Here is a 13,136-nt window from a genome sequence, read left to right as displayed (position 1 = left end):
GGAGCAAATTACATATGTTCTTAGAATTCAGGGAGAGATATTTACAAAGAGATGGAGTCCCATGAATAAGCTTTCAATGCAATAAGCATTTAGAAGTGGTCATCTACATGTGTGGTTTTTTCTTTTTTTGTCATTCATGTTTCATTTGTGATTAATTGTAATCAATATCTACTACAGATGTTTTTTTGTTTTGTTTTTTTTTCTTTCATGTGTGCCATATGGGGATGTTTGGATATGTTAATGTATGTAAAATGTCTTGTATATCTGTATGAGCAAAACTAAATAAAAATTAATAAAAAAAAATAAATAAAAAAAAAAACCCTTCTGTCTGCTGTAGGATATTAAAGCAGCGCTGTACTGAATGAAGAGCAGACAAAGGAGCAGGTAAAAAAAAACATTTGTTTGCAAAATCTGGAGAGACACTGAGCCTCTCATTGTTCACGCACCGCCATAGCCTTAAACATGGATTACTATTGTTATTATTATAAGTTGAAATGGGCTTCAGATTTTTGCAAAGTCAAAAACATATTAGGAAATTTTAAAGCCAGACTAGATGTCAGATTATTGGATTTTGGAAGAGTTTTTAAAAAATCCTGTTGACGACACAGACCAGCTTTACTGAGAGGTAGCACATATTTCATTTTTGAGGTTGACTGAGATATACACTATATGGACAAAAATATTGGGACACATTGAATTCAGGTGTTCGTTTTCCAAAATGCCTCAGAGATGGTTTTTACTTAATGTTGATGCTTATAAAATATATAGACAAAAATACTGGGACACATCATGGCTACAGCTGTAAGATGTCCTGTTCATGCTGATTTGACATTTAAATATCGCTATTTCCTAAAGTTTAAAGAGAATTTTTTTCTTCCTAAGTGAGATATGAAGAAAGTAGATGGTTAGTTATGGTAGAAAAATATTATTTACAGTCAGAGCAGGGAAAATATTAAAATAAATAATATATATTAACATAATATATATAATTTAGATATAGAACATTTAACAATCATAGTCAGATAAAAAAACAACAACAGCAAAATCAATGATGAGAGCAATGAAGTAAAAACCATCTGTGAGGAAATTTGGAAGCAAAGATAACAGTTTAAACCAAATTAGCCAATGCAAAGATATTTATCCCAATATAAAACTATATTATGACATGTGTCATTATTGTTTTGTATCCCAGACCCCTGTTAGAAAAGAAACACCTGAATTCAACGTGTCCACATACTTTCATCCATATAGCATATAGTGGAGACAACTATTGATATTTAATGGAAATTAAAAGTGTGAATCAGTTAAATTTGCTAGAAATATTCTCTTCAAAATGATCAAATCTATGGGAAATGAGCTCAAAATCTGAATCTAACTTTTTGATGAGTGGAAACATCTTACCTGCAGGGTCCATACACTCCTCCAGGGTCGTTGCTGTAAACTTGCTCTGTAGGATTTGGTGGAAATCATCCAGGAAATCTACAGTGTGAAGAGGGGACTCGATCCGCACACCGTCTAAAACCAGACAACACAAAAGCTAAAGTTAAAAGGAAAAAGTCAGACCTCCAGTGCTCACATATTACAAAATAATAATGACCCAATCATAAATCCATAACAGCTTTATTTAGAGCTACTAAAGGCAGAGAGTAACTGTGTGTACAAAAGTGTGAAGATGTGAAAGGCATTTACATGGAGGGTTATTTGAAACTGGATGATGCTAATAAGGTTATGACTAATAACAAAAACTATTGGAATACTTTGTTTTGTGTATTTACAAAACTGTCCACATCATACATTTATGTGGCTGATCTGTTCCTGTCTGGGATCAAGGTAAAAGTTGGAAAAACGACCCACTGACTCATTCACATTACTGCAGATATATTTTTAACAGATATTTTCCTCCTGCTTTTTAAATACAATTCCTAAACTTTCATTTATGCGTGAACAAGGCCCAATCCCATTTCACCCCTTGGCCCTGCCCTTACCCTTACCCCTCCATTTTGAGCATTCATGTAAAGGGGTAGGAGTGTCCCGGTCCTCGATGAGTCAGAGTGGGAGGGCTATTTGGCTCTTGAAATGGAAATTTTTCAGGACCACACTACAAATGGAGGGGTACGAGAAATCTCCCATAATTCTGTTCAAATTGTTGGCAAGATGGAGGTAAACACGGCAAAAAAGTGCAGCAGTGTGACGAAAGAAACAAACAAATGTCTGCATGTTCTTCATAAATATCTTAATCATTTGATCATCTGTTTCATGCCAATTCAATGTGTTATAGACTGCTTGTTTATGACAAACATAGCAAAAAGTTCAATGCGTCTTCTCTTTCAAGCATTTCTACGGTTTGCAGTTGATATGCCACAAAAAGAGGACCGACGCCCATGCAACAGAAACAGTTAAAACTGCTGACAGCATGGGGAATTCTTTTGCTAACAAAGTTGTCACATCTTTTTATAGTGGCATCGATGACTGCTGATGATGTAACAGGTCTCGAAAAGTTGTCCAATTTCACGGGAGAATATTTCAACCTCTACCCTTTGCAACTCCATTTCAAGGCGAAGTGCCAAGTGCAAGGGCCAAGGGGTAGGGGTGAAAATGAGAATTAGGATTGGGCCCAAAAGGCAGATAAGAAAAAGAACAAGAACTACAACAAGACCAAGACCAAGACCAAGAACAAGACAGATAAGAACAAGACCAAGACCAGGACCAAGACCAAGAACAAGACCAAGAACAAGAACAAGAACAAGACAGATAAGAACAAGAACAAGACCAAAAACAAGAACAAGACAGATAAGAACAAGACCAAGACCAAGAACAAGAACAAGACAAAGATAGATAAGAACAAGAACAAGATAGACAAGAACAAGGACAAGACCCAGAACAAGACCAAGACCAAGACCAAGACCAAGAACAAGAACAAGAACAAGAACAAGAACAAGAACAAGAACATGATAGATAAGAACAAGAACAAGACCCAAAACAAGAACAAGAACAAGGCAGATAAGACCAAGACCAAGACCAAGACCAAGAACAAGAACAAGAACAAGAACAAGAACAAGAACAAGAACAAGAACAAGCCAGATAGGAACAAGTACCTTAGAGGAAGGTGACAAATATGTCTCAATGGGAAAAATCCAACAAATCTAAGACTCTAATTGAAAAGCCCAGCCTCTCTCCAAAAGAAAATCTAAATCTAAATCTTAAAGTGAAGCTGAAAACCAAAACACACAATGAAATAAAGTGGCCAAAAATAGAACCTTAAATGCTTCATGTGAACATCTAATATTAATCATTATATATCACTATATAACAGACTGTCATACATTTAAAAAACCTCAGTTGACCTTTTTATGCAAAACTTCATACTGCTTGTACTAGTCCATGTAGAGCATTAGTAAACATTCTCTTGTGTTTCAGCGGCTGATGCCTCACCGCGGAGCTTGATGTGGAGCCAGCTGAGCAGGTAGCTGCTGGTTTGTTGCAGTAAGACATTGTTGTCTCCTTCATATGTGCAGTTTGGATCGTTATCATTACGGAGATCACCCAACCGATTCACTGCAAAATACAGAAAGGTAAGAACATTATGATCACTGACAGGCAAAGTGGTATTAATGTTGGTCATTTCATTCCAGTGGGACCTGTCAGTTGGTGGATCTATCAGGTAGCAAGTGAATATTTAGTCCGCAAAGTCGATGTGTTAGAAACAGCAAAATGTTCAAGACTAGGATTCTGAGCAACTTTGACAAGGGTCACTGAGTTTGTTGTTTAGATTTTGTTGTTTATTCCCAGTGTATTCCCTGCTACCAAGAGTGGTCTAAAGAACAACAACCAGATCTCAACTAACTGAGCATCTGGAAGTACAGAGGTGGACCTCCATGGATTGAATTTATTAGTCCAACACCTCCCACAGATAATCAGTTGTCCTGAGGTTGGGATGTTCTTCCTTAGTCCATTTTTGGTCGGTTCTAACCACTGCAGACCAGGAACACCCAACAAGACCTGCAGTTGTGGAGATGCTCTGACCCAGTCGTCACCGTTACAATATGGACCTGGTCTAAGTCACTGAGTTCATTATTGGATTTGATTTGATTTTTTTTATTAGATCTTTATTTAACCAGTCCCATTGAGACCGATATCTCTTTTACAAGGGAATTATGTTGATCATTTTTCATTGTTTCCAACACATTGGCTTCAACCACTAAATGTTCACTTGCTGCCTCATATATCCAACACACTGAAAGGAACCATTGTAATGAAATAATCTATTAGAGCCTGACCGATATGGGAGTTTGGGAGCCGATGCTGATACCAACATTGGGGGCTAAAAAAAGCCAATATCCAATATATCGACCGATATATTGGCCGGTATATGAAATTAAGTTCACATTTATTTAAGTTCACATTTATTTTACAAATCATTTAAAATACATATACAAGTTATATTCATAATTTCCAGCAAGATATGATTTTGTAAAAAGGGTAACCCCAGAAGCTATCCACAGCTTGTAAACCGGGGCTCAAGACATCAAGCAAAACCGTACAATTTACTATGAAAACAATCCCCATTTCTACCTAAGCTAAAACCTAACCCTTGCTCTAAGAACGACCTAAGGTAATTCCATATATACAGACAGTGTAGAATTTAGACAGTATCAGCACATCAGCCACATGAGGCAAAAAGATACAATAACACAGATTTAAATTAAACATATTTGAGAAGCAGTTTTTGTTTTAATTGCTTTGTAAATATGGACAGGAATGCCGACTCTTTTATGGTGCTCTCAATCTCATTCCAAGTCTGTGGACCTTTAACTGTCACACTAAGACTTGAGCAGTTTTTCAGTTTCCGTTTCTTTCCCCTTATGTGATGTTTTTCTCTTGTATCGTATACATGAGTAGGTAAAAAGATTAGAACGAGATGACAGAGTCTGTCATTTAGTCTAAATATCACATTATACATTACACAGGCATTGGGGAAAGTGTTGGACTCAGTGAGTTTCAGAAGTTTGTATCTATAGAAAAGAGGATCAGAGGGAGCATTTAACTTAGTCCATGAGATTACTCAAATGACTTTCTTTTCTAAGACTCGTATTTTCTCCAGATAAGTAGGATATGGATTGCACCATATAACGTTACAATAGTTCAAATGAGGCTCAAAAAGAGACCGATACAAGTTAAGAAGAGAATCAAGAGGGAGGAAGTGTTGTAATTTAGAAAATAAACCAACATATTTAGCCAATTTCTTTGTCAGTTCCTCAGTATGTTTTCTAAAGTTTAGGAATTCATCAATGTAAATACCCTGAAATTTTGTGAATTTAACCCTCTCAGTAGTTTGACCATTAATCAGAATATGCATATGCTCAACATTATTTCAGTTTCTGCTTTAGTGAAATACAATGTAGTTGGTTTTATTGATATTCAAAGATAGTTAATAAGTTAATAAGAACATTGATCTACACAGGATATAATAATCTTATATTAGATAATTGTGGACAGGTGGATTAACAGTTGCATAAATCTTTGTTTATATCGCGAAGATAATTGACACAACTTTCAAATGCTGTATAATAGTCTTATATCAGACTGGTATGTGACCTGTAGGGAACCATGGGTTGTAGATGTGGTAGTTTTTATGCTGGGGAGAGCAGACTTTTGAAAAAGATGTGTGTCTATATTTTATAAGTAGTGACATAAAAATTGTTTGGTAAATCATTCTTTAAAATGTAAGCAACATCTACCTTAAATGAGTCCAACTACAAAGCAAGCGGGGGGATTAGCAGTCCATCCTTGTCGGAATGGGGGGGTAGTGGTCCGTGATCAATCGATCGGGCTCTATAATCTATATTCTTACCACTTTTCCTGTCAGTGTCAAATGTCATGGCTGATGCGTGTGTTAATTCTGTATGTGTGTGTGTACATTTATGATTGAAACTGACTAGCGAGGTATCCGTGTCCACCGCAGGCTTCCCTACACTCCTGGATTCCCCTTTGAGCTGCCCATGAACCCATGGGCTTACTGGAACAACTTAAAGCATGGATCTCTCTGCCCAGCTCTGCCTGAAACACATCAACATATGCACATGAGAAAAGGTGTCCACTCTGATCACTGTGGACGTGGACACAGCTTTGTCTTCACTCACCTGTCTGTCGCTCTTGTCCTTCATCACCTGTCCCATCTGGAACTCCACAAAGTTCATGAAGAAAGATTTGCTGAAGTTTTCAAAAGCGTACGCTGTTGCCAGGTATGGGATCAGACGGCATTGCTGAAGAACAGACAATACTTAGTCAACATCAACCAGGTTAGAAAATGAGAGTTCTACATAGATAGGAGGAGACTAGGAGGAGCCAAACCCACACAATTTAACCCATAAAGATCAAAACAGCTACTGACGACCAAAAGCATCTATTGTTCCAAAGTGTTTAATACCTGTTGATCCTCTAATCCTATCAATCCATGTAAATAATTGGTGTAAAATACAGTTTGACATCTTTTCATGGTCATCAGATATGATCCATTTGGACGTTCAGAGGCTCCGTCATCTTCTACAGCATTGATTCACCAGTAAAACCCATGGAGTTGGATCACTGACAGTAGAGGGACACACTTGTTTTTATGTTCACTAATTGGTATCTTCGCCTGAAAAAGTCACTTTTTCTTTTTTCTCTGTTTGATACAATAACCCTCAACTTTAATCTGAGGTTTTATGAACATCTACATGATCAGTGAATTAAATATGGGAAAATACCTGATTTTAACTGAAAAAAATATGCAAAATACAGAGGACAACATAATAATAAATGGTAATAAATCTCTTCATAATAGTTAAATATGGAGAAAGAAATATTTTGGAACAGCCACAAAAGTAGCACTGGGTCTTTATGGGTTAAGCTTTTAGACACAGTGGTTTAAAAGTACAATCTTTAACATCTCCCAGACTTTGTCCCTCATCTGAGTTCAGTGAAAGACAGAACAGTAGCAGGTCGTGGAGGGAAAGACAGGGTGTGGCATTAGTGCTCATGTGCATATGAAGTGCCTTAGGGTACTAAAATGACTAAACCTCTAAAAAAAAGAACCTAATGTGCTGTGCACTTTTAATCCCCCTCAGCCAAATATAGTGTAGGATTGTGTTGAAAGTTACTGCCCTATTATTTAGATTAGATTGTCTTTGTGTTAAAACTATTACACACATATTTATATGTGAAAGTACTCTACTATATTATAATTGCACAAGGCCATTTGACCTTGAAAAAGTAGGTCAAGGTGACCTATTTTCAATAGACTTCTGCTCCATGCCAGGGTGCATCCACAGAATAAATTTGGTGCAGATATCTACATGCATTCTTCAGATAATGCAATTATGTCATTGAATGAACAGACGGACAGATGATAAAACAATTACAATACCCCTCAGCCGAGGGGTTAAAAACGGCACATTAAAAAGTGTGCCTTTCATCTTTCTCGAAAACAAACATATCCCCCTCTCCGTTTAAAAAAAAAAAAACTTGTGCACACGCAACCGTTTTCAGAAAAATCTTCGTTTACACGGCCCCATATATCTACACCGTCATGCCAAGCCTGTAGATGGCAGCACAATGAGACAATCAAGTACCATTAACCAATCAGAATCCTGAAAACAATCAAAACAAAACATTACCTCCGTTAGTCGCATGTGACGCAAATGTATTTCCATCGAAAGCTGTGACATCTGTCCGAGATCTCTGTTTCCCTCCGTTTACACGCAAATGCGAAAAAGGAAATTTTCTGAAATCTCCACTTTGATTGGAGTTTTTAGAAACCTTTGTTTTCAGTAGGTGTGGCCATCATTGACGTGTTAACCATAGGCCAAAAACACAAAGAAAAATCTGTGTTTTGCCAGATACCCAGTAGATATAGCCTTAGAACTTGCCATTTTCAAGGTGCTATAATAATAATACTAATTTGGAATGGTTTTATTTAGTACTTTTCTAGGCACTCAAAGCGCTTTACACTGAATCCATTATTCATTCAGTCCACAGTCACACACTAGTGGTGGTCAAGTACATCTGTATCTACAGCTGTCCTGGGGCAGACTGATGGAAAAGTGGTTTCCAATGTGTGCCAACAGCCTCTTCTGCCACTACCAAACATCCATTCACATTCATACACCAGTGTGAGCGACACCAGAGGTATGGTGGGTGAAGTGCCCTGCTCAGCGACGAATTGGAGAAAGATTCAAACCTCCGACCCTCTGGTTACTGGACAACCTGCTCTACTTCGTAAGCTACAGTCACTGTAGTATCAGCTTGGAGTTTGTTCTTTATTAATATTCCCTCTTATTCTAGCGAACCAGATGCATGTTGTGCATATTCTAACCTGAAGCTGATACTCCAAAACAGGAATCTCCTCCATGTCTTTGGGTCCAAACTGTCTCCTGGTGGCTGAGAAGCGGATGGTGATGACAAGAGCCAGCTTCAGGTTGACAAGAGCTATCCTGGTGATTGATACCCTGCCCCCTGACAGGGCACCAAGAGACGCCCCGAAACGTTTGTTTGGATCCTGGAGACAAGAAAAAGACAAAATAAAGACACACATTAAAAACACATATATATATGCATGCTTATGTTTGCTTTTAAAAAAGAAGAATCATCAAAGAGATCCCCTTGAGAACAGCTGTATTTCTCCGTTTTTTTACCATTCCTGATGTTTCCTTCTGTCAAACAATAAAGTTGCCATGCTCAACTATGCCAGCTGGGGCCTTTGTTTATTCAGCTTGTCAAGGTGTTAAGTAAAACTAGAAAGAATCCCAACTGTCTGTGCCATTTAAACCTCTTAGGGGGTGCTGGAAGAATTTTCCAGGCCTGGTTGTCATTACCAGTCATGTCCTCACCACATCCATGTGGATTTGGCCCCTGAGTGCCCATTAAAACACAGCAGCAGCAGTGAAAAGTAGCTGTAATGTGAAGACAGCGTTTGACGGCTGAACAGCTGCCTCAAGCTTCTGACTCACAATGAACACACGAGATAAATGAATCACAATTTGTGTTCCCAAAGCTGTAAACAATCGGTTACATGAAAAGTGACAGAACTGTATATTTACTGTTTAAACTCCGTCTATGAGACTTGAGCTTTAGAGCAGGGGTGTCAAACTCATTTTAGTTCAGGTTCCATATTCAGCCCAATGTGATCTGCAGTGGGTCCGACCAGTAAAATAATAACAGTGAAAAAAGTAAAACTGCATTATGAACATTCCTTCAAAAAAAACTAACCTTGAAAGGTGTAACATAGTGCCCGTCAGGGGTCACGTCTCCCGTCCTATTCAGCAGGTTCTCCCGTGGAATCCTCACATTATGAAACAGCACAAACCTGTATGAACCAGCAAAGAAACAAAAGGTCAACACTGTTTGGAATTTCTACATCAGCATCAAAAAATAACATAAACCTGGTTGATTCTACATGACCTGAACAACACCCAGTAGTGACACAAAGTACGTTAATCAAAGAAACAGTGGTTTGTGATCAGAGGATAAACACATTAGGGAAGTTGGGGAACCTTGTACATTTTTAAAATGTATTTGACGGCGGTTGTATGGGTTAGTTCTCACTTCATTTTCTCAAGTTTCCTCATCATATTTCAGATTCACAAACCGTCTGTTTTCACTTTATTCTGAGCGCTGAATCCTCCTTTTTATCCTAGAAAATCTAACTCATGTTACATTAAGTTATAAATCAAACAACTGAACTAATCTCATCTGTTATTTTTACTAGAGTTTTCAAAAATAGCTTCAGGAAATAATTTATATATATATGTATGTATATATATATATATATATATATATATATATATATATAAATAAATCAAGGATTAGTTGAAAAATGTAACAAAACAAGGTTAAAAATTTGTCCAAAAATGCAATGCCAGTTTTCAAAATTCAACTCTGCTTTTTATTTAACCAATACAATTACTTAAAAAAAATGTAAAAGCTGTAAAAATGTGAAAGTTTATTTTTCTTTTTTGTCATTTATACATCTTTAGGCCACAATCAGACCAATATTGTCTTTTCTGATATACATGTATGTCACGTGTATCAAATTAGATTAGATAAGACTTTACTGATCCCACTACGACACAGGTGTCAAACTCAGGTCCTCGAGGGCCGGTATCCTGCATGTTTTAGATGTTTCCCTCTTCCAGCACACCTGACGGTCGTTATCAGGCTTCTGCAGAGTTGGATGATAGGCTCATCATTTGAATCAGGTGTGTTGGAAGAGGGAAACATCTAAAACATGCAGGATACCGGCCCTTGAGGATCTGAGTTTGACACCCCTGCACTACGAGAAAATTCAATGTTTGAGGCAGCAAAAGAAAAACGTGTGCGTGCATAAAGATAGTGCGGAAAACAATATGAAATAATACTAACAAAAGTAATACAACTAGACAGATTATATACATATATCTGGGTGCTTGCTCTTTATCCAAATTAAAATTCCAGAATTTTTCCTGACTTTTTCAAAACTGCTATTTTCTCCAACACCTTTACTTTATGTACTTATATACTTGTGTGCCTACTGTTTTGGTTGAGATTGTACCTGTTGTGTGCAGTAGAAAAGTTCATTTTATAAATGTATGAATGAATGCATAATTCGCAGTGAATTATGTTTTACCGTCAGAAACGAAAATCACAAAAGTGCATATCACACAAACAAGTTTCCCTAGAATCATTCTAGTACCGACCAGTTAGAGAAATCAGATCAGTTTTTTTTACCTCCGCCAAGGAGGTTATGTTTTTGCTGGTGTTGGTTTGTTTGTCTGTCCGTCAGTGTGCAAGATAACTCAAAAAGTTATGGAAGGATTTGGACGAAAATTTCAGGAAATGTTGATACTGGCACAAGGAACAAATGATTAAATTTTGGTGGTGATTGTGGGGGGGGGGGGGACGACTGATCTGCCTTGGTGGAGGTCTGCGCTCTCCGAGTGCTTTTCTAGTTTTTATATGCTTTCCTCATGTATTTCTTATCTTACAAGATTATGTGCCTTTGAGCAAACTCTAAAATTCAACTATGAGAGAAACTTTTTTCCATACTTTATTAAGACTTCCACACAAAATTCCAGACTTTTTCAAAACTGCTATTTTCTAAAAGACCTTTACTTTATGTACTTTTATACCTGTGTGCCTACTGTTTTGGTTGAGATTGTATCTGTTGTGTGCAGTAGAAAAAAATCATTTTAGTAAAAGTATGAATGAATGAATGCATAATTCACAGTAAATTATGTTTTACCGTCAGAAACAAAAATCACAAAAGTGCATAATATCACACGTTTCACTAGAATCATTCCAGCACCGACCAATTAGAGAAATCAGATAATTTTTTTTATATGTTTTCCTCATGTATTTCTTATTTTACAAGATTATGTGCCTTTGAGCAAACTCTTAAATTCAACTATGAGAGAAACTTTTTTCCATACTTTATTAAGACTTTCACACAAAATTCCACACTTTTCAAGCTCTGGAAAACAGTGCTTCAAAATTCCACACTTTTTAAACAATAAAAAATAAAGTACAAAAAAAAAAAAAATCCATACTTTTTGAGACTTTCAAGATCTGCGCAAGCACCCTGATATTTACAACAGAGTGGAGTGGAACTGCAAAAAGTTAGACGGTACAGATAAAACACATACAGATGTACATGTGTGTTTGCTCCTGGAGGATTCTGTTGGTGTCTGTGAATTGGTTTATTAAGAGTTTAGTTTAGACCAGCTCTAAATGAAAAGTGTCATGAGATAACTTTTGTTATGAAGTGACACCATATAAACAAAAAATTTGATTGATTGATATGTGTAATATGCATTTTAATAGCTTTGCTGTAGTTCTATACAATTATAATATAATACAATCTAACTATGGCCTTGGATGGTATCTGTGGTGATTTAATACCTAACATGTTCAGCTGCAGCCAGGGTTATTTAGAATGAGTTTAGCTCCATCTAGTGGAGACATTAAGCACTGAACAACACATACCTTGGTTCTTAGACCTTAGCTGATCAAAGGTACAGGGTGGGGAAGCAAAATTTAGAATATTTTGAGGCAGGGATTGAAAGACAGTGTATGACCAATTAGTTTATTGAAAGTCATGAGAATTTATTTGCCACAAGAAAATGTACATAATAGAAAATGTTTTTATTCTATGTGTCCTCCTTCTTTCTCAATAACTGCCTTCACACGCTTCCTGAAACTTGCGCAAGTGTTCCTCAAATATTCGGGTGACAACTTCTCCCATTCTTCTTTAATAGTATCTTCCAGACTTTCTCGTAATAGTTTTGCTCATAGTCATTCTCTTCTTTCCATTATAAACAGTCTTTATGGACACTCCAACTATTTTTGAAATCTCCTTTGGTGTGACGAGTGCATTCAGCAAATCACACACTCTTTGACGTTTGCTTTCCTGATTACTCATATGGGCAAAAGTTTCTGAAAAGGTATGGATAATAGTGTTAGGTATGATTATGACATCAATATATGTTTGGTTTCTAAACAATTGACGTAGTGCCTGCTGAGAAAAAACAAGTAAATGTTCATTGTAAATTTTGCTTCCGCACCCTGTACTTGGTGTTCTTGGACTTTAGCTGATCAAAGGTACTTGGTGTTCTTGGTCGACAGTCAAAACATCAACCTTTTGAACAGAAAAACTAGTCTGAGCTGACTCTAACCCTCCAACTGGATTGTTCTGCTTCCTGAGCCCAGAGTAAATAATACATCAGTAAGTCAGACTTTTTTATGTTTACCCTCTTGTATGTTTAAAAAAAGTAAACACATTCTACAGTTCAGAGGAACAACCACACCTTTGAGTGAAGACCTGTTCACAGATGATTTGCATCTGTCATAAACAAATATTACCTTTATGCTCATTTGCACACTGTACTCTGCTTACACAGTGTCAACTTAAAAAAAGCCCCTTGTCCTAAAAATCACCTTATATAGAAGTTTTTCTTTGATCATTTGACATTTTTAACCCTTTCATGCATGAATTATGAGAACTTTAATCAATTTTTTTTTCTTGAGAGTTTTTATTCCTCTTTAGGCATGAAAAAGGCAATGCGATTGAAATTTTTCTTATGAACCAATTTTTCATAGAGTTCCAAAAATGTCCACCCAGCTGG

The 13,136-nt window shown here is 36.8% G+C and overlaps 1 protein-coding gene across 1 annotated transcript in view; it reads right to left on the bottom strand.

The window, feature by feature from the left end:
• The window catches only part of acox3 (acyl-CoA oxidase 3, pristanoyl), a 53,349-nt gene that overhangs the window by 16,450 nt on the left and 23,763 nt on the right, over positions 1-13,136 (bottom strand). The window contains exons 9-14 of the mRNA XM_030162738.1: positions 9,247-9,343; positions 8,354-8,536; positions 6,141-6,263; positions 5,937-6,057; positions 3,433-3,555; positions 1,402-1,515 (exon numbers count right to left, since the gene is read on the bottom strand). Of these exons, the coding sequence (XP_030018598.1) occupies positions 1,402-1,515; positions 3,433-3,555; positions 5,937-6,057; positions 6,141-6,263; positions 8,354-8,536; positions 9,247-9,343 (761 nt within the window). The remainder of the gene's footprint in view (positions 1-1,401; positions 1,516-3,432; positions 3,556-5,936; positions 6,058-6,140; positions 6,264-8,353; positions 8,537-9,246; positions 9,344-13,136) is intronic.

This window comes from Sphaeramia orbicularis, chromosome 18, assembly GCF_902148855.1.
Source record: "Sphaeramia orbicularis chromosome 18, fSphaOr1.1, whole genome shotgun sequence".
NCBI lineage: Eukaryota > Metazoa > Chordata > Actinopteri > Kurtiformes > Apogonidae > Sphaeramia > Sphaeramia orbicularis.
The sequence above is the reverse complement of the archived record's forward strand: the minus strand, read 5'-3'. Positions and strand labels throughout refer to the sequence as shown.